This window comes from Platalea leucorodia (assembly GCF_965183815.1).
Source record: "Platalea leucorodia genome assembly, chromosome: 19".
In the NCBI taxonomy this organism is placed as follows: Eukaryota; Metazoa; Chordata; class Aves; order Pelecaniformes; family Threskiornithidae; genus Platalea; species Platalea leucorodia.
Genome location: NC_138841.1, coordinates 6,590,143 through 6,612,424, shown reverse-complemented (window position 1 = coordinate 6,612,424; position 22,282 = coordinate 6,590,143). Strand labels below are relative to the sequence as shown.

Genomic DNA, 22,282 nt, shown 5'->3' with positions numbered 1-22,282 from the left:
GGGTAAATTATTCCAATTAGGCTATTTATTTCAATTTCTGACTCAATTTTTTTCTGGAACCCAAATCAGACCTTTTGGGCGAATGTAGCAAGGGCTGCGTGGAAAGACAGAGGGGTAAATACAACCGCTCAGCAGGTTCTGAGCTCTGCTCCCTCAGGAACCCACTCCTTCAAAGTCAGTTGATTTTTTAGGTTTGTTTTCTGCCAAACCAAAGCAGCGTGACAGCCAGGAGAGGCACCCAAACTGCACAGCAGGCTTTCCGCTCTTCACCTCCCCACCCTCATCTTGCAAAGGAGCTGTCAGCTAATGTCACCACAGAGACTGGGGGATCATCTTGCCCAACATCACACAGCTACAGCAGAGATACATACACTGAGCCAGTCATATTGGTTTCCCTCCATAGCCCATGAAAAGAAATAAGCCCTTTAAGAGTGTGACTCATCTGACCCACTTTAGACTCTACTGCAGGATGTGATTAAGCACAGTGTGTGCTGGCGAGCAGATCTGCATTGGCTATAAAGCAGCTCAGGTGACTAGCTCTGATGGACAGACCTCCACAGCAGATGTCTACATTTACTCAGATTCAGCCCACTGCGGCAGACTTACTTGGAGCTGGACTGAGCCTGTCCATAAACCACGTCCTGCTTGCAGCTCATCATGGGCTGGGCATAGACCACATCGGGCTTGTTGCTTGAGGGGCAGGAGAGGGCCCGTGCTGGCATTTTTTTACTTGTCCTGGTAGTTCCTTGCTGGGTGCTACAGCTGCTGTAGATGCTCTGGCGGTTCAAGGTCGTCTTGTGCTCTGCCCGGCCCCCCACCTGACTCTTCCTCAGCGTGCCCCGGGGCGGTTCGCAGTAGAGGTCGGGCTCGCTCCGGCTGCTCTTGATGTTCTGCACAAAGCAGTAGTCGCTGCCGGCCCTGGTGGGGCTGCAGACAGCCTTGCTGTAGTGCTTGCTGCCCCAGCCCTCCATCTGGCTGTACGAGCTGTAGCGCCTGTTCTCCACGTCCCGCTTCAGGGTCCCATTGTACAGCTGGTCAAAGAGAAAATAGGAGACAAAGAAATTAGGAAAGGGTTGAACTGCAGATTAACATTGCCAAGCCCATTCCTGCATCAGAGTCACAGCTACCAAATTCCTAAGCTCTTCTTAGGTATTTTTGTGGCCCAAAATTTATGGGATGGTAGCCCACCTGCAGCCCTTACAAGGGTGCCAAACCCTCCCTTGAAATGTGGGGACACTTAGTGATCAGGGCATGGTATCCAGGAGCTTGAAAGCAGAACTAAAAACTCAAACATGACCCTGGCATTAGAGAAAATGCCTTATTTCCAACACATGGGGTCTAACCCAAGCTGTAATTAGAGGAGCTCACATCACATCTCTTGCCATCACAGAGCATGATGCCCCATTCTGACTTTCCAGCACTGCCTGCATTTATTTTTAATTTCCTTACACTATTTTGTTCCCCTTCCATCTATAAGTTCCTTAGGAAGGGAGTAAAGGGAGTGAAAAATCAGTAAGAAGGGATTCTTGAATCTCATTGTGCCAAGAAACAAGTGGAGACAACGAATATCTGCTCATGAGTTACAAGGTGTGTAGTATCAGCTCATTTAATGGGATTTTCTGAGAACAATGGGGGATATGCAATAAGAATTGAGATGACTAAGCCAGGAAGAAAAAAAAAAAAAAAAAGAATGAAAGACAGTAAGAAAACCAACTGCAATTAATCAAATGAAAAATGGCTTTAGCTGGCCTGCTGTCAGTTCAAAATATCTTCACCACTTCACCAAAAGTCCTCCACATTTGCCCCAAGTACACCAGGATTGAATCCAATATTCTTTTGCAGTATTAAACCTCCTGGATGTCAATGCTGGTACCTGGAAGCCTGCAGGGTTGTATCCAAGTGAGAGACAAGTCACTAAGGTGTGTACTACAGAAAGGAAAATAAATAAAGCTATTTTAGTGCTCTTTGCCCTATGATATTGAATTTTTCCAGTGCATCCCCCTCAGCACGCTGGCAAGCGGATCTCCAAGACCTACAGCAAACAGGCATGAAAAGAACTAAGGAATAAAACTGCCTGCCCCGTTCCCCTTTGGTTTATCTTGGCAAAACTCATCTGTGGTCTCTTGTTGGGCCAAGGTTTTTTTTCTCACCTAACTTTAAGCAGCGGTACTTTGGACGCCTCTTTCTGCAAAAGCACCCAGGCATCCCTTGGGCTGGGAGAGAAAAGTCAACACTGGCACCTAATTATTTCCATGGAGCTTCAAGGCACAAGGTGTGAAAAGACTGTGCCTGGTGCAATAGTTCATGTCACTGAAAAAAATCCGTATTTCCTAACCTAGAAAAAAACACGTGACAGAGAAATTGGTATCCTCTGCAGGCTCACCCTGAGTCCCGCTGCTCTGCCCCAACTTCATCCCAGCCCTGAGCACACTCAGCATCATTCCTGTCTCCAACACTCTGCAGAATTGTCATTATGTTAATTAATTAAGCCAAATATTTCCATTAACAAACTGATCTTCAGGAATGCAGTGAATCCTCTCTGCTGTGTCCCAGAGAGTTGCACAGGTAACGGCTGAAAACTTTTAAAAAGGGTTACCTAGCAGGCATGCCGTCTGGATAAGAAGAAAGCCTTTAGTCCAGCTACGCCGATACCCAGCTTGCTCTGTCATTTGAGCACCAGTCTGAAGTAGTTTTCATACTTTCATTCTGCAGGTTTGCATCTAAACAGGTGAGTTGCTGGAAGGGGGGAAAAGGGGAGCAAATTCGCTTTGTGTTTACTCCAGAGGACACAGAAAAAACCTGTTAGTACTGCAGCACAGCGGGTAACAGGTTTGGTGCATACTGCAGAGCTCCCAGGGGTTTGGAAGAAGAATGTGCATGCGATAAGAATAGCAAGGACAAGGCACTTGGGGGCTTCCCTGGCAGTGGGGCAAGCCCACCGAAATTTCCAGGATGGCCATGCACAGAGGTTCTCTCCATCGTCATTTTGCTTTGGATGCAGCACGCGCGCAGCTACGGCAAAGGCACCTTTCATGAAATCATAATCTACTCCACTGTGGATGAGTATGTCCTTCTAAGGGTGATATCGTCCTCATTTTTCCTTCATTTTCCTGGGTTCAGAAACCCTCGGGACAGCAAGGGAGGGGACAGGGTTGTGGCAGGAAGGTACAGGGTGGATTTTGCTGCTTGGTGGAGCAGGAAACCCGCTCCCAGGGCTCGCCGCTGGCAACGGCTGGCTGGAGGACAGAGCAGCAGCTTGTTAGATGTGAGCCCTGTCGTTTTTCTTTATGAGTCAGTATAAGCTGGGATTATTTTGTAGGGCTGTCAGAAGCTTGGCAGAGCCATGGAGCCCCTGGGCATTTGCTGAAACCAATTCAGCTAACCATGGAAGAGCTAACTTGTTATTTATCTAAAGCTATTGTTTGCTTTCTAGTGTACTCACATGGGCTCTCCGCCAGCAGAACGGGTGAGGGAAGGTGTGAGTGTGTCTGTGTTTATAGATGTAGAATTATCAATTCTGTATTTCCTGCTGCGTTTTATAGTGGCATGGAGCATTGTCCTCTTTCTTGCCAGCCCTGAGATGGGTGAAGCAAAGCGACCGCCTGTTTGGAAAGACACCTTTCTGCAACACAGGGAGCCCTGAGCGGCAAGTCAGTGCAGGTCCCGGCAGGGTGGGGAAGCCTTTTGCAAACTCATGGGAAAATAGTTCCCGTGTGATGTGAAGCTCATTACCAAAGTCAGTGCATGACTTTTATTGCTGATTCTACCAGATGCTTGGCTGAGCCCATTTTAATCTCTTTCAAGTGGCACGGACCTAATTGGTATCTTAGAATTCCTCTTTGCAGCAGGAGCCTGATCCAAAGCCTCCAAATCGATGAGGAGTCTCCTGCCAGCTTCAGCGGATTTCAGACCTGCTTGCCAAACAGTCTTTATGAATCCTTGGACAGATGTAGCTGACCTGATCGCTCCTTGATCTCGGCAAAGTGCCGGGTCTGTGCCTTAAGAGCAGCTTTCTCAGACTAAAACCTATGTCCCCATTTCAGGTGTTCACCAAGCTCAGTCAAAGACCTTCGCTTCTAACACTGGAGCAAACATGGCCAAGGGAATGGAGTTCCCCATGTTGTTATCTCTGCGCTGGATGCAGCGATCAGTGAGATAGGATGCACAACAAGGTAGAAGCGAGGCACTGCCGTCTGGAGAAGAGATGACATCTCTGAAGGTGAAGGTGATGCTATTACATAGTCTGTGGTTTAAAGAGCCGCCTGACAACAGTCTTGTAACTTTTGCTGATGCCATTACATGTGTAGAGTGAGCTTTCCCTATGCAGAATAGCATTAGTGAAAGGAAATAATCAATCTCTCACCTTCAAACATCATAAACCGCCCAGATTTCTTAACACCCCGAATTGCATCTGCCCACTGCTTGTGGGTGTTTGCATGGGGGAGGTGGGTCAGATCCACACCTCCTCCCTTTAGGAGTGTGGAGAAATGATGGAAAAGACAAGGAAGTCCCTCAAAGCAGAGTGGAGACGGAAAGCAGTGACTCCCTCTGCACTGCAAGGTCTGGAAACCATTTTAGAAGAGCACAGGCCATCACCAAGACTTCTCCCTACGGGACCTGCGAATTCAGGGCAGCTTGGTAGGTCTCTCCTTTCAGGCAGACACCATCACGCACCGGCAGTCCCCTGCACTCGTAGGATGCAGGAGGATGCTCACGTGCAGCTGGGATATGCCAACATCCTGAATTTTAGCCTGAACTTCTCCTCCCTACTGAGAAATGAGCCTGTATGTTTGAGGCCAAGCCCTGGGAGTCGTTCATTCATATTAAAAGAAGGAGGGGAGGCACGGGGAGGAAAGGCAGCGAAGATGAGCACTGATAGCGTGCAGGTGCTCTTATCAGGCCCCAGGAGTAAGTGCTTTCCTTCACTGGCAGCAGTAAAGACCTGCCTTTAAATTAATAAGTATTTGTGGATTACCAGTTCTCAGCCTGCAATATGGGACCATTTTAGAAACATCAATTGGAATATCCAACAGTCGCACAAGACAGGTAAATAAATAACCTCTTATTTCAACTGGAATAAAACTGGTGCTAGAGAGAAAGTCAAGATGGCATTATCCTGGTCATGGATCATGAGTCCTTTTCCATCTTTATCTTCCATAAACCCATTTGTTTAACAGGAAAAGTCCCTCTCCTCCTCCCGCTTTCCAGAGAAGTAGAAGCACAAAGCAAGGCACACCAGCCCTGGGAATCGCGCTCCGATCTCAGCGCTGCCTTTCCACGTCGGAGGCCCTCCCAGATAACTGGGTGTTTCTGACTTCTGCATCTAAGGACGCGATCAGTTCATTACCTAGCTCTAATTTTTTCCCTTGCAATTTGTTTGTTTCTAGAGCAGCAGACAGAGAGAAGTAAAGGACTCCGTATAAACACGTCAGGAGCAGGTTTCTCCCAGGCTGGAGGGCAAAGCACAGGCAATGCAACATGACAGCGTCCCACCCTGAGTGATGGGTGGGGAAAACTCTTGATGCTACTTGCGAAATGCTGTAGCTGCTGCCTGCTACACACTCCATTGCAGGGAGAAAAATTGCAAAACCAGCAAATATATTGTTTATCTGTTTCTGAAACGCTCTTTCCCACCTCTCCTGGGTGCTGCCTTTCCGTATGCTTTTTCTTCTGGTTCTTTATGCAGCTGAGATTGAGGTCTTGATGGTTCAGTTTGTTCTGGCCAACTTGCTACTCCAAAGCACAAAGCCTCTTGCAAAACCTCACAGGGATACCAGGGTCTGACTGAGAATGGTGTGCAAGAACTATAAACCTTTGTTTTCTTTGATAAGATTGCTCAAACCACTCTATTTTGGGGGTTCTTTTAAACTTGAATGTGTCATCACAGCAAATGACAATTTTTGTCCTGAAATCCTTATGGAACAAAGCTCCCGCTGACGATGAGAGATTTTTGTCCACAGAGGCAAAGCCAGCCAGGGACAGCAGGGAGTGTTCCCCTTTCGTGGCGGACACCTCTCATGCAGATAATGCATTTGGGAGAGAAAGCTCTGCAACTTTCTCCCACAGAGAATATTTGTTTAAGAATCTACATACAGTCTCTAGTGCAGAGGGATCACCGAAGTGCACGTTTTTCATTAGTGCCATAACGGACGTAATTGCTACAGAAACCAAGCTGGGTGGGCCAGTGCAGCACAGAGCCTGAGACCCCAGCAGTGCTGCCTGAGGAAAGCAGTGGCCAGCACTGGTGGCCCAGTAGCCACTTGTCCTCAACTGCTATGTGCCAGGATCCAACTCAGCTAACTGCTTTGCTTGGAGCAGCACCAGACATGCCAAATATTCCTTGGTCTGGGAGCAGGGCTGCTCTCAGAAACATTACTCACTACAAGCCCCAGGCTGAGGGCAGCTCCGCGGGGACGATGATCTGCTCACCCTAACGTCCGAGATGTGCCTCCATCCCGACCCAGCACACCAGGGGCTTGTTTGCCCCTCGTTTGGGGCAGTGCCAGGGGGCCACGCTGCAGCTCACACCCACATCATGCCCATGTATTTCCTTCTTGTGGCAGCAGCAGCACGGGGAGGTCGGGTGTGCTTCTGCACCTTGTCCTGATACTGCATCATCTTGACAGTGCCAAAACAGACATGGGACCTGGGAACCCCCAACTCTCCAGCAGGGATGGAGCTGCCAACCCAGCAGACCCAGGCAAGAGCAGTATTGCTGCAGGTGGGAATTAAGCCTCAGAGGGTCTTTGCTGACGGCGTTCACCCTGGCTCCACTTACTGCCTTCCCTTGGTGTTCGGGATTTGGCTGTGCATCTCCACAGCTGTGCGGGCAGTTGGGGTGAACAGCACACTCGCTGCAACCCACGGGCCACCGGACTGTGACAGTGGCTTTGAGCCCAGTGCTGAACAGATCCTATTTTTGGGGCGGTATTGAGGTGTCAGAGTCAAGGGTGCAGCTCATGCTGAGACTTCTCCTGCCATGACTGCACTGCTCTAGGTGCTCAGTTTAGCTTATTTAAACCTCCCTCGGTTTTGTCTGTGTAAATTGTGGTCACCACTGTGCATTCTGTGGGACCTCAGGCACTGCTCAGGCCTTACTTCAGGACAGAGCGTAGCCAGCTCCTGCAGTTGGATGGCTTTGGGAACTGGTGGCCACTCATAACTCACACTGTCAGTAGGGTGACAAATGTCTCTAAGGGTCTTCTGGGCTCAACAGCGCCTGGATTGAAAGATCACCTAACACAGAGAGGTTTGCAGTCACTAATGCACCCATCACTGCATCCCACCATGGTCACTGTGCAAATGGGACTGGGGACTCCATCCCTGAAGGCTGAGCCAACCCCTGAGACATGAGCCAAGGAAATGCTGCAGCCAAGCGCAAACCTGCTGCCCTCAGAGCGACTGTTTCTGGAGTGGTCCCACTGATTTCAGTGTTACACTGGCAATGAGTAGGTACTCATTGCAATGCTAGTTACAGTGTTGCTACAAACAAGGCACTCCACAAGAAGAATAAAGAGAAAATAGTCTTGAATAATGGATAAATCAAAGGTTTTAGTCAAAACTGTTGACTGATCCACAGAGAGCTCTTCCGCCAGATCTATCATTTCTTTTGCTCTAATATTTGAACATCAGTATCATAAGGTTGGGAAGAAAACTCAGAAGCAAAAAGCTTGAGATATCCAAGAAGATACAAAACAAGACAAAAGGAGGAAGTCAGGAATAATAGTTTTTAAGAGCTGTGGGTGAGACAGGATACCTCCTGTCATTTAGAGTCACGATCTAAGGCAATGCCTGAGATTAAGGCGATCTAAGAGCAGTGCCTAAGTTGCAGGTAATGTTGAGCAGCAGCATGGATGTGGATTGCCTGTTACACCTTTTTAACTCCAGGAGTATTAAGAGCAAGCAATTTTCCTGAATACTATACTGGGTCATTTCCCTGAAATACCTGAATTTGCCTGTGCATCTCAAAAGACTTTGAGACTTCTCAGAAACATTCACAGCACCAAGTCCAGCTGGAAAGAAGTCCAGCAATTTTGTCTTCAAAAATAGATTTGCTTTATCTTTGTTTTCATGTCTTGCAACCCAGGAATTACAAATAGGAAACATTTTTTAGAATGCTTAAGAACCTGCACAGACTTCAAACAGGTCCATAGACAAGAGTTAAAGTTAACCCAAGCTGGAGGCTGGTCATGGATGTGTGTAAACGTTTAGCGCTTTTCTGGAAGAAGCAAAATGGAGGAGGTTCCTTGGTGTGGTTGGGGAGTATGATGTCTGTTAAGCTTGTTAAGCAGATTTAGGCTTGAGGTTATATGTTCCAATGTGCCAATGGCACTTGGGACTCATCGCCCCTAACTGCAGTCGTCTACCTGTTAGGTGACTGCTCCGATCCAGCTACCACTGGAAGGAGACAGGCATCCAGAGGGGCTGATTCATCCTGACCTGACAGATCTCCAAGATAGAGGAGATGAATCATCTCTCTCTTTGTTGGCTATGGGAGGAGCCTAGATGACTTGTTGAGACTAAATGGCTGATTTTCAGATAGACACAGTTAGGTAAGACAAATTTTACTGTGAATCCTTCACAAGTCCCAGTCCCTTTTTCTAAAGTAGTCCAGGTCCTGAAGACCTTTACCAAAAATTTCTAGAATGAAAGGCTTGTAAGACAATTAGGTTTGGAGAAAGACCTTCCCTCATCAGTAAATGCAGAAAAGCCCTTCAGAGAAAAGCCATGAGCTGCATAAGTCCATGGTGAAGCAGAAGTGACTGAACTGCTGTGTCCACAGTACTCTACGGTGTCTAATGGAGGTCCTGATCTTCATAATCATCTTGCAAGCTGTTCATCAGAACACCAACATTGCTGGACTGAAATCCCCAGCAGCCAGTGGCATTTCTAACTACTTAGCACTTGTCCAGCTGTCGTAAATGATTGGGAAGAAGATCAAGAATGAACAAAATTAAACAATAATCCTCACACCAGCAACACTGGCTGCAGCACGACCTTGCCAGCATGAGCATGAGCTGGAGGGGCAACTGCAGAGCTGGGGCTTAGCTTCCTCTCTCTTTAACAAAAAAAAAAAAGCTAGAAACTACTGGAATGCCTGGAACAGAGCAGTTTTTCTTAGACAAAGCATAACAAACTCCATTCAGGAATTACAACAGACAAGCAGCAATATATCATCAAAACAAAATATCACAATCTTATGAATCTGACTTATGAAGCTCAGAGACTCCACCTCTGGCTCAGGAGGCTGCAGATTTCTGGTGGCCACAAAAACACTCTGGGATGCATCACTGCCTGCTTACCATGTTTAGACCCTTCTGCAGGCGTCCTTCACTGCCTTACTGATGGAAACAGGACACTTGGCTGGATGGACCTCTGCTCTGACTCATCATAGTCACCCTTTTCGTCTTAAACCAGGCAAAACCACCACTGTCTGGGATTTAACCAGCTCAGCAAAGGACATCATTGAAACAAGTCAACAGACTCTGTAAATAAAAATTTCAAAGGCATGCCAGTGCTCCCAGTCCTTCCTGTTGAACACGGCAGTAGGCAGCAAACCCAAGCAAGTGACATCGCTGCCTTGAAGCAAGCATGCTACACCAAGGCCATTAAGAAAGACAACAGATAAATCTTTCTGAAGCTGAGGAATGCTGATGCTATGAGCAGGCAGAGGATCTGGCAACTACCAGGAAAAGCTTCAACCCTCTGTCTGTGTGCTTGAAGCCGACATAAGCACCTTTCCTGGTTCAACCCTTTGATGGTTGACAGGGAGCTGCTTTACAGTCCCACAGTTGTTGAAAGGAGCCCTTTCTTTTTCCCATATTCAAATCCCAGATTGCTCCTTTCTACTTTACAGCTAATGAAAACCAAGGAAGAACAGAATACAGGTCTGAGGTGGAGGGGCAACACGAGTACAAGTTGTCCCAGTAGATGATGGAGTAGTTTGGCGTGATTCCCAGAGTACCAAGAGTCTGTCACCAAGGACAAGACTGGGACCTCTGTGGGATGTGTAAACTCAGATTGCACAAAGACAAGTACTACCTCATGCTTTTTCTGGCAATCTAATATTTCCTTTGGAAATCCCTGTGGGAGAAGTGGACCACCTCTTTTCCAAGCTCAGAGAATATCTGAAAATGGTCTGCTCTAGCACTGAGATTGGGATTAGCAACACAGTTATAATGCAAATCGCCTGATCATCACCACTTAACCACATTAATGTTGTTCACAGAGAAGTTTTGGTACATGGAAACAAAAATGGAAACTGTTCCAGGTGAGCAATGGATGTGCTCCACGCTTGAACTGAATTGTAAGAGTCTGAACCCATGATTGATCCTTCAGACAGCTTCAAACCTCTTGTGCCGTCTGGATATTAATCCACAAAACCAAACTAAACCCTGTCCACACTAACATCCCCAACCACATACAACATAGATATAGAGTCCTCTATCATCCTCTTCCATTGCATTGAATTACTTTCTAAGATAGCCATGCATAATCTCTCTTGGGCAAGTTTCTGAAGTGCTATGACCTCGCCACATGACTGCTCCTGCTAGAGGGTGCTTTCTGTACAGGTTACCTCAAGAGTATGCCACAGGTCCCAGATAAAAGAGTATCTTACCGGATATCCCCAGCTGCTGTTTCCTGTTTGGGTTTTGGCATAGTAGCTGCCCCGGGATGTCCCGTAGCCATAACCATCAGCTAAACCATCGTACATGGAACCTGTAAATGGAAAAAGCATGGTCAGCAGGAGAATGCGGTCCCAGCAGGCACCCCTTCAGAGCACAGCGCTCTTTTTTCCAGTGAGTTTAGTTACTGAACAATAACAGAGTTAGAAACCTTAACAGGAACATAGGAAAGATGGGCAGTAAGTTGAGCCGATGCCATTGCAGGCAATTCATAGAAGATGTTCCGTTCAGAAGAGCTCTTGGAAACTCCAGCCCTCAGACCACAAGCAACAGCCTAAGGTTTTCAGCACAAAAGACCAAGTGCCGTAAAATCGACAGTGGACAAGAGCAGACAGGGTCAGAGACCAGGCCTATGTCTTAGGTGTTTGCTATACGAGAGGAACTGAATGATATTTTGTGCTACACATCCTGGAAGGTCTGAACCTGGAACATACTTCCTTTAGTCTGACTTGGAAGTAAATAAAATTTGCCTCTTCTCTGAAGGCAAAACCCACCCCAGACCCTTTTGCCGGTCTGGCTTTCCTAGTCTGAATACTAACAATCACATTGACACAAGCAGCCTGAGCCAGGCTTGCTAAATTCAATAAATAGTAAATAACAAACATGATGGGTAAATGATGATCAAGTCTATTTTAAACCTGGGGATCTGGAATAGTCAAACAATAAAAAGCCTAATTTCACCACCTTGCATTTTGATCTCCAGTCTCTAAAAGATGACTCTGTGTATTTGTACTTTCTTTTCCTGAAAATGTATTAAGCTCCATCATTATTTTTGGGGTGCTGGGGAGATACGTGAGACTAGATCTCAGATACGTTTTGTAAAGATGGAAGTATCTTGGATCAGGAGGAACCCATCAGCCATTTCTACTGTTTCTCAGTGCTGTATTCAGAGTGTTTGTGTTTGCCTATGCCAGCCCTACTAAAAGTTTTTCCAGCTGTCTCTCACCAGCCCTTGACGGTGCAATCTTTGGATCCCTCCTAAAAGTATCTTACTCACAGCTACATTCATCACTACAAGAAAAAATGGAGTGAGTGATTCTCTTTCCATGCTGGAATTCCCTTAACCCCCTTCAGATGGTCCAAAAGAGTTTAAGGTCATTTAATTTTCGTTTTCAAAAGTGCTCAATAATTGTGGCATCCGAAGTCCCGTTATGAGGAAGTGCAAAACCTCCACTCCAATTAACTTCCAGGGGAAGCTCTGAATGTCTAACAAAGTACAAAATCAGGACTTACCTGTCTTAAGTTACACACCTAAACTGGTGGGTAACGTCAGAAATATCCTAATCTCTCTGATTGTTTGATAAGACTCATCTCTTAGATAAACTGGATAAGCTCGACCACAAAGGCCCTGAAGCCACTCAGGTCTTCTACAGGCACTGATCCCTGGAATAAATCTCGTTTATTGCCTTGCCTGAGGCATCCAGAACCTGTTATGGTGATTTGGTTCATGGCTAAAAAATTCTTGCATTTTCTCAGGAAGATGATTCCTGTAGATGTGGTATAAATAATGAGATTTGCTTTCTATTGTCAACAAGAGAGGAGCAAGACTACATGGATGGCAGCATCTGAAGAACATCACTGAATGCAGAACAAGCAACAGCAGCATAGTTTCACAGACATACACTTGTGCAGAAAACCACAGGATCTCATCTTCCACAGTCTAGAGACTTGGTGGACATTGTTCCCTATTAATGTCTCTCCGGCCTGGATTGCTTCATATCTATTAAGTTGCACAGAACTTGCTGATAAGGCAAGGAAAGGGCCATCGATGTGCGACAGGGGATATGATTCAGCTGTGCCCTTCACCTTGTGCTTCTCTCCCCACCCTGGGATTTCTTATAAACTCCAGATTAGGACATTACTGTTGGGCTTCAGCAGAAGCAAGGTGGGGCTTGAAATGGTAAATTTGGGCCAGGTGATTCATCAGGGGACAGAGTTAGCTAGGAACAATCGTTCTGAGCACAAAGATAAAACAATCCCATTATAACAGTTTCCTGGGATTTCTTTCTTACAATCAACTTCTTGTTTTGTGCAAACATCATTTAACTGCAGGCTGGAGTACCTGGGAGCATTTTCCTGACACTGTTGGAAGAAAGGGTTTCTGGGCATGACTCACAGGCTGATCTGACCAGCCCTCCCTGGGGACCACGCTTTTCCTTTCAGGATCTGTTCTTGCCATGCACTGCACTAAAGACTTTGGGGTTGAGCAAGGCGATGCCAAAACCAAGCCAGTTTAGGCACATTAATTTTCTTGTATAAAGTCACCGCTACATGGCCAAATTCAAGAGACCAGGCAGTTCATGCAAGTTTATGTTCTTCAGTTGAAGAGTTACCTTCACCTCCAAGAACCTGTATATAAGATCTTACAAATATATAAGTATATATAATCTCAAATGTTCAAGGCATTTTGAAGCTGCCTTGCTGGTTGGAGAATGTGCTTCTCCTGCCACCACGCAACTGTGATTTACTGCTTGGAGAACTCAGTTCAAAGGCCAGGAAGAACCTGGGGATTTTCTGATGGAAGTGGCTAAAGAAAACATCATCTTTGTTTAGTCCTGCAAGTTTAGACACTTCTCTGCCTGGTTCATCTTGAAAGCCAACTTGGAGGTGTATCACCAGCCCTCGGGGAGAGGAAGGATATTCCTCTTTTCAACCACCCCAAGGGTAAAGACCATACAAGCTGGTCACAGGTCCTGAGAATCTGGGATAAAAACTGACTATCTCCTGAAAAAAACATTCTGGCAGGGGGTGAAATGCTCTTTGGGGGAGATGCCTCCCTGGTGCTTTTTTCTAGCTCTGTCCGTATGTCTGTGTCCCATTTGTTGTCATCCCAGCAGCTGTTTATGTCTCTGAAGTGCCCAATTGCACTTGGACAAACACAGAGCCAATTAAAACCACTGTATTAGCAGTAGATAACAGATGGGACAGAGGCAGAAAAGACATGGATGAAAATCACTCAGATGAAGCACAGCCTCCCAGCGACAGTGGTTGTGGGCAGAAAATACCCCTGAGGGCTGCTCAGGTGCTGGCTGGGTTGTTGTAGGGACCCCTCTCTCCCACCCCCAAATTGTCATTCCCCCAAGGCATTTCCTTCAAAACTTGGTCAATCTCAAATCTCATTTAACTTCAGTGGGACAGTTCACGAGAGTAAAATCTAACTACAACAGATAAGGATTGCAAGATCTTGCCCTTAATCACGGTGAGCCCGACTACGTGCTCTCCTTGCCCTCATTCTCCTCTCTATAGCTGTTATCAACCATTGCAGAGCAAACTGGGACTTCCTTCTAACCCAATACGCCTGTGCTTGATGAGTTATTTACTTTCTTCAAAGGCAACTTTACACCCCTTGAACCTAAGAGACCAATGGCAAGGAGAAGAATTGTGTTAAAAGTGCCATTTTTCAAGCACGACAGTGACAGACTTCAGCTGGACACATAAAGCTAACAGGGAACATTGTGGAAATGGGTGCATGTTAATAAATATTAATCTGCGGCAGGGAAAGGCAAGACAGGAACCAGTCACTGGAAGTGCAGGCTAGGCGAGTTAAATAATAAACTATGCACAGCTTTAAAACAATAAGGATGATTAAACAGGAAAAACATAGTAAGAGAAGAGGGCTTGTGGGAGGCACAAAGCAAAGCCTGGATGCCTCCTAGGAGAGAAGTGTTAGTGAAATCCCAGAAGCTGAGATTCTTGCAGGAATGACCAAACTTCATTTCTGCCTTCTGGCCTATGAGCTAAAGGGTTTTGGTATTTTTTCTATACCAATACTCTAAGGTTTGTGGAAGAGTGGATGGCTTTCACTGAATCATCTCATGCTGGGGAAAGGTTACAGAAGTCTTCAAAAGACTTACTATCCCCAAAAATCTCCTCTTCCCTTCACATCAAAGTAATGACCCCCATTAGAGCTAGGTGGGATCCCATTAGAGCTAGGTGGAATTTCTCCCCTCTCAGCCACAGCCAGCATAGCAAACCTCTAAATCACAGCTCAGCCGCGAGATAGTTGGATACAACACTCCTCGGTTGGGTTTCCTCAGATCTTTCCTCCCTGCTGTTCCCTGCCAGCCAGTGACGAGTCACTGGCAAACCTTTTTTTTAGCCAGAGGACTTTGCAGACTAGTGCTGTTGGCTACGAGGAGCTGGTTCAGCTTGGCCTGGCCTTTTCTCCTGCCATGCCACTGCAATTCATTTTCCCTGGAAATTTGCATTACTCGCAAATTCAGAGGGAGCCATCCAGTTAGCTGTTCCCATGGTGAGAAGGGCAGATGTGCCCTAGGGCAGACCCCACAGACCCAAAGTCCAACGAGGGCAGACTCCTCAGACCCAAAACTCTGCAGCCGTCCTTGGAAACACCCATAGCTGCTGCACTGGGAAAAGGCCCCACTGTGGGTGCAGGATTATGCTGCTTGCCACTGGTTTCTGCTCGCTGCCCTACCCCAGTGCACACCAGTTTGAGCCCAGATGGATCACCTTGCTCTGCTGTGGCTTGTGCACATATTGGGTGACACCAGATCTTCAGAGAGCAGCCACAATGTTTTGATCTGCTGGACTCCAAATAACCAACTAATTTTATGTATCCATCAATTAGCAAGACATTGAGGGAACGTCTGTTGACCCTCTAAAGTCCAGTTATGGGATACAACAACGTCCATCCCTGCTACATGCAAGAGGGGTCCATGTCCATGGTCCCTGTCCTACACACACAGGCACACGTGTTCCTGAAGCTGGGGGAAGCTCTGCGCCACGCTTCAGCTCCTGCTCAAACCACAGCTCAAAATGCAGCAACAGCCGTCTGGACCTGGACCAACACCTAATGAGACACGCTCAGGGAACTGTCTGGGTGCAGAGGGAACAAAGCACTTGCACATTTATAAAGGGATTTTGTGAATTCCTCAGCTTGTGCTACCTTTGAGGAGCATCTCTGAGAAATCATGGCGGGATGCAGGTAGCTGATGGCTCAGGATGATGCAGGATTGTTTGAACAGGCAGTCATCCATGCCTGACAGACCCATGTAGCCTGTTTGTAGGAAACATTAATGCTTCTCATTAGGTCTTCTCAGCTAACCTTTGGACCAACAGCAGTAAAAATCAACACTTGGAAGTTTAGGCTGACCTTCTCAGGCTTCAACCCAGGAGAAGATCCTGAGAACAAATGGCAACTTCTTGCCCTTCTGGGATTCTGTCCAGAAACGCACTGAGACAGCAGCCGCTAGGGTGAATCAGCCACCAGGACCTTTGTGCTGGCGAACCTCCCTGCGGTGGGAACGGGGCGGCCTTGGCCCCATGTTTGCAGGCAGCTCCTGGGAGCTGGATGTGACTCAGCTTCCCTGGGACACAGAAACCAGAGCTGCACATTTCCACGCAATTCCCATTCCCAGACATTTCCAAAAGTGTCTGGAGGCGGGGTTTAGCTTCAGCCTGTCGAGCAGAGACGGGCAGCTTGGGAATTTGTTTTTTCTTTTTTTCTTTTCCCAGTGGTTTCACCTGGGCTCCTCTCCAAGCAGAATAATCCCCCTCTGCCTCCCCTCCCTCCTGCCTGTGGGCAGCAGTGGGGGACACCTCTACCCAATTCCCCTTGAAATACCCCTCCACTGGAAAGGGAGGCTGGCAGTGCCCCAGTCCCCATCCAGAGCCTCTCGTCTCATCTTGGTTTCTATTTTATTTTGTCAGGTCTGGCACCACAACACCTTAAGCAATAAACCCTCCTGAGGTAGGAGGAGATTTGCATCTTCCATTTTGGTGGCAGAAGAAAGTTCTCCTTGCCCCGTCCCCCATCCACCCCTTGGAGTCGATGTCCACAAACACACAAAAAAAAGAGAAAGCAGAGATCTGTTCTTGGTGGTGCCCATCACGGGTCACTGCACACATGCCATCCACCGTGGAGCTGCTCTGTTCCCTCTATTGCAGCTATTGCAATGCGCACAGTCAGGATGGCTCCTATGGGACCACCACCTCCACTCTTCACCTGGCAGCCTAGTGCCATCCAGCTTCTCTTGGTAAACCAGCCCAAAACATGTGTCTGGACCATGACACCTCACCAGCACTGGATTCAGCCTCACAATCCAGCTTGGAAAAGCTGCCAGGCAAGCCACAGTCATGGAAAGGGGTGGCAGAGACTGGCCCAGCTCACCCAGCTTTCCAGCAAACACCCCTCTACGTGCTCCTCACCCCAGACGCAGCCAAACAGTTCAGTCCCAGCCCCGGCACCCCCTCTGCCCCAAAGCCTCGGGCTTTCCTCTTTCCAGTGAACTCAGCCAGGTCAGTGCGCTTGCTGCAGCTGCTGGCAAATGCACCTCCGAGAGCCAGGAGGTTTTGCACTGTGGCTGTCGCAACTCTCTGGGTTTGCAGCTCCTGGCTGGGGAAAGCTGGGGTTTACCTCCAAATCTGCTTTCTCCAGAAGCAAGGACAGTGAAGAAAACCATTTGCCAAGCTTTGACCCAAAGAGGAAGGTATTCCAGTGGGAAACCTGGCTCCAGGACTCAGCTGATTCCTTGCTTTCTATGGCACAGACTCAGTGCATGGAAGTGAACCGGCTGCCCAGAACCCTACACCCCTTTCTACCCATCTGCAAAACGCAAGGGGCTGCAAAGCATCCCCACGGAACCAACGCAAGCCACTGTGGTAAGAAAAGGACATCTCTCCTCCTAACTCATCTCCTTCCTACCACTCACACTGGGGTGTCCCACATTTCTCAGCCTGCAAATGACATCAGAGGCGAATCATGAGCTCAGGTCTGGGTCCTGTGCGTAGGCAGAGCTGCCTGCTCTCCATCTGCCGCAATGCTTAGGAGACAGCTGAGCCCTGGCTTGTGGCCAGCTCCCGTCCCCATGGCATGGTGGAAGAGCAATGCTGTTAGCTTTGGCCCTCCGCAGGAGGGGACGGGTCTGGTGGAGGATTCCAACCATGGGGGCACTTGCAGAGGAAGGAGTTGCAAAAGTTAGGCAGCTACTCCGGCTTTAGAGCCAGGGAACACATGGTTAATAGCACCACACTGAAATGTCCAAGAGCCTCAGGGATGTGGAGCAGTGCAGCTGCTCCACCAGGGAGGGAGTCAATGCATCTGGCTCCGCATCTTGTCCTAACTCTTCCATCCAGTGCAAGAGACCTCAGCATCCCCTGCCCGGTGCAACCCATGAGAGACGCAAACCAGTCTGTCCCCCACAAGCAAAACCCCACAAAAGCACCCCAAAGCAGCTGCTCTGTTCCCAGAGGGGACCCCCTTGCTGTCCAGAGTGCGGTGCGATTTTACCTCGGTTGGAGTGGCCCACGCTCGACGACACGGACGACTTTTGCTTCTGCCGCTTCACCGTCATCATCACTTGCTCTTGCACCCGCTGTTTTCCTGTGCCCTTAGTTTTCAGCTTGTGGTCCGAGGGCAGAGCCAGCGTGGAGCTGGCCTGGTCTTGGAAACACTCATATGCCAACGCTGTTTTCAGTGGAGAGTGAAGCATGGCTGCAAGCAGACTGTGGGGCTGGGGGGAGAGGGGGCTGCACTTCAGCTGACGGCGCACGACACAAGGTGACAGCAAATGAGTCTCGCGCTGGGGTTAATCTCCCAAACCCCTCCTTGCCATACGTCCCCCAGCCGAGGGTGTCTCAGGGCTCCTGCTCTCGGCTCAGCTCCCCGGTGTGTGAGCAGGCACACCCTCTGCCAGACTGGATATACAGCCCTGCCTGCACACACCCACGTGCTCCCCGCCATGGCTCGCTCACAGCCCCCGCGCCGCTGCTGCAGGGCACGCAGCTCCCTGCTGCCCTCGCCCCAAATCTGCCTCTCCCAGCCGGCGCCGAAACAGACGGGTTGAGGAGGGCATGCGGGTACCAATGGGGAGCAGGCAAGGCTGGGAGGCATGAAGACTGGGGATGGACATTGCCGTCCCCTTCACTGTGAAGGGCTCATGGGTGAGGCTTTGTGGGTCTGAGTAGGAAACGGTGCTCTTCAGCAGCCGGAGGGCTGGAGAATCTCCCACACAGCCTGTTTATCTTGTATTTTATTATTTCCCTTAGTCTAAACTGGATCAAAATGGTGTCTCAGTGCCAAGAGCCTGGGGACGCCCCTGCTAGTAGGAGGCAGCATTGCACACACCATGGGTCAGAGAAGCAATGCTGCCTGCAGCACCCGTTCCTGCCTGGGGGTCCGGCCTCTGTCCTGCCGAGATGCTCCTGGGCCATTGTGTCCAGCTCCCCATTTGCAAAAAGCTTCCTCTGCCTGTACAGGTTGCAAACCCACCCCACTGAGCCCAGGACTGCAGGGTCTCCTGCAGAGCACCTAAAGTAGGGGTCATGAAGGGTCCTGCTGACTGCAGGGTGCTGCTGTGTTCACCGGGGTGAGACCTCGTCCCAAAGGGGGGCCACTTTTTGCAGGGATAGCCCTATGGAGAAATCAGGGCAGCCACCTGGCAAACAGCTGGGGCAACCTTTGCAAATAACTTGGGGTAGCACGGAGAAAAATAAGACTTTTATCAACCTGAATAGAAGATAAAATGGCTGTACAAGAAATGACATGCCAGATTATGAATTTGAGCAGAGAGTTTCCTCTCTGCCAAGCCACACTGCAGCAACTCGTTTGCAGAGAACTGAACACCTCAGTGCTGGTGTGACCAGTTTCAGGTCACAGCAAGCGCTGACAAAGCTCCTGCCAAGCCACAAGAGGCTGATACAGGAGAAGAGGCACAAACCCCATCAGGAGGGAGGCTGAGGGAAGGATGCCCAGGGCAGAGGCTTCCTGGGCCCCCCAGGACTGGGTCCTGGGTGCTCGTCTCAGCACAGAGCCTGGAGAAGGGCCAGGAGGAGCAGGCTCCACGCTGCTGGATGGAGGGTGCTGTAGTGGAGAGGACTCATGGGGTTCCAGTAGGAATCATCACTGCTCGGGGTCTGGCTGCCCACAGGCCTGGTACTTTCAGCTCGGAGATGCTGGGTCCCTCCTTGAAAGCGGCAGGAAAGCACGCTATTTCATTCCCAGTCATCAGGTTCCATGTTTCCCTGGTGGCTCGTATTTTGTAGGAACACAAGCAGTACCAGAAAGCACAGGGCACGCTCCTGGGGAAGATGAACATTGTGCATCTTCCTCTTTTGATGCTCCAGGATGCTCCTCCAGTGAAACCCAAGAGCAGAAACCCAAGCTTTGTCAACGAGACACAGGACTAGAGGAACTAGAGGGTAATAACCTTTGGTCCCCTCTCCCCATGTTTCCTGACACCTCACCCAAGGGATGCAGTGGCTTCACTCTGCTCCATCACCCAACCAGCTTGGACATTCAGACCATGCCCAAGCAAGGCCACCCAAGATGATGGGTGAGTGCTGCCCAAGACCAGGTGGCCAATGCACAGTGAGATGGAGGAGGATTTTCTGCTGCTCCTGTGCATTTCACAGAGTGGGGATAAGTCTGTGCGCTTCCAGTCCAGGCAGGGAACAGCAAAGCAATACCTGGCTGTTGTTTTCCTCTGTCCTACTTGTTTCTCCTGAAAGCTTGTTATCGATGCCAAATGATGTTTTCGCAAATCAATGACAGGCTGTCAGCGTCAGATGGCTTCTGCACAACAAAGTGCCCAGCTCTTGCAAACCTGTAATGTCATTTCCCCCACGGCAAGGAACAGCCCTCACCCTGTCCCCGCACGGGAGAGCCAAGTGTTTATCACATCCCGTCATTTGCTGGCGAATAATACAAACGCTACGCTCCGGCATCTGCCCTGTTTCATAACTCGCCCAAAATGCTGAGCTGGGCTGCGTAGCTGGGGACAGGGAGCTTAGAGAGGCTTTCAAGAAACAATAGTTTCTTCGGGCGAGTTTGCACGGTCTAGCCCAAGGGAGGGAATCTCCCGTGTTTCTGCAAGACTCCAAACTCGTATCTAAAAGAGCAAAAGGTACTTAAACAAAGGAGTTTATTGCACCTCTATACAAACTGCTCTTTCTGCTCTGAATCACGGGCTGGGGATGCTTACTTAGCAGAGCATGGTGAGTGTCATCCCCAGCAAGCCCAGCGCACCACCGGCGCAGCAGCAGAGCTTGCATCTACCAGCGCCTGAAGCAAATTCCCTGTCTGCCTTTCTGTCTGGAGCTCGCAGGCAGCAGCGGGAGAAGGCTGAAAGGGAAACAAAACCTGTGCCGAATTTGGGGTGCGATTGGCAAAAGATTGGAGGGTTAAAAAAAAAATAAAATAAATAGGCAACCAGTGATTTGAGGGAGACAGGGGCCTTCGCTGTGGTCCGACGGCTGCATGTGTGCGCACCAAGCATCGCATGGCGATGCCGTGAATCACCGCTCCGCACCCCACACAGGGACACGCCTTGTGCATCTGGCCTCTTCAAAGCATTTTTGTATGAGTTCCTGGGGTTCCTGCCAACTCGCTGATTGCAATCAAAGGGCTCGCTGGCCCAATACTGCTCCCAGAGCGGTGCAGGGTTTGCTGTTCAAACTTGTCAGGCGCTCCTGAGCTGAAAGTGTCTACAGATCGCTACAAAATCTGCTGGGGGGAAATAATTGGCCCCCAAAATTGGTGACAAGGAATTGTCCTTGTCCACCTGCTGTGGTTTTTTTTTTTAGCACCTGGGGTTGCTTCTTCCTCGGGGTGGGTGGTCGTCAGGATGGACAGAGGTAAGGGTGCTGGGAATTTCTTGTATTTACCAGGATAATGTCGTTTTCTGAGCAGTGACTCAGCCTCACCCCAGCACAGCTGAGGCTTTCCAGAGCCCGGCAAGGTTTCCCCAGGAAGAAACCTGCTCTTCAGAGTTGCAAAGCCTTAGTTTCGCTCTGCCTCTCATGAAAGGTTCTCTTTCTTCTGTGGGACCAGAAAGCACCACAGGAACAGGGCAGATGGAGAGCTCGGATCCAACCGGGTAACCAGGATCCAGCTGAAAGTGAGCATGGAGCTGCCAAGTTGAGAAAAGCCACGCAGAAGCCTGCTGAGACATGCAGACAGGTTGTTCTTGAGCAAAACCTTCCCTCCACTCCTCGCACACATGTGGCACTGGGATGTTTTTGGGGTGGTGCCATGGGAGGACAAGAAGGCGACAGAGCGGGGCAGATCATGGGCTGGCCTTTGGCAAAGCAGGTAGACTTCACCAAGCCCCAGAGATCTCCCATTGTGGATGGGAGCTTAGGTGACGAAAGTAAGGAAATCCATGATTTCTCCATGAAAAGGAAGGATGGCTCACGTAGAACATCTGCGAGGCTACATGCAGGAAGATGAGAGCCTTGCGTAATAGAGATAAAGTACCTGGGAACAAAGTTAATGCATCATTAAGGTGTGCCCCAACAGAAACATGGAATAATTTAGATAGGAAGGGACTGACCCTCTGCCCAAGGCAGGGCCAGCTTTGCTGAACCAGGTTGCGACCCAGTTGCTCCAGACTTTGTCCAGTTGAGGTTTGATGGAGATCCCACAACCTCTCTGGCCTCTCTCCCAGTATTTGACTACCCTCATGGTGAATTTTTTTCCAGGTATCTAAGAGGAATTTCCCATGTCTCAGCTTGTTCCGGTTGCCTCTCTTCCTCTCCCCATGCACCTCAGAAGATCTGGTTCCATGTTCTCTGCATCCTCCAGTTAATTAGCTGCAGAGAGCTGTAAGAGCCCTCCAAACTTTCCTTTCTTCAATCTG

At 49.0% G+C, this 22,282-nt stretch overlaps 1 protein-coding gene across 1 annotated transcript in view; it reads right to left on the bottom strand.

Moving 5' to 3' along the window:
- Nucleotides 1-18,136, bottom strand: part of PKP1 (plakophilin 1) — a gene marked incomplete at both ends in the record, with an annotated part of 42,247 nt that extends 24,111 nt beyond the window's left edge. The window contains 3 exons of the mRNA XM_082330430.1: nucleotides 607-1,031; nucleotides 10,619-10,719; nucleotides 17,935-18,136. Coding sequence (XP_082186556.1) covers nucleotides 607-1,031; nucleotides 10,619-10,719; nucleotides 17,935-18,136 — 728 coding nt within the window. The remainder of the gene's footprint in view (nucleotides 1-606; nucleotides 1,032-10,618; nucleotides 10,720-17,934) is intronic.
- Nucleotides 18,137-22,282: the final 4,146 nt, after the last annotated feature.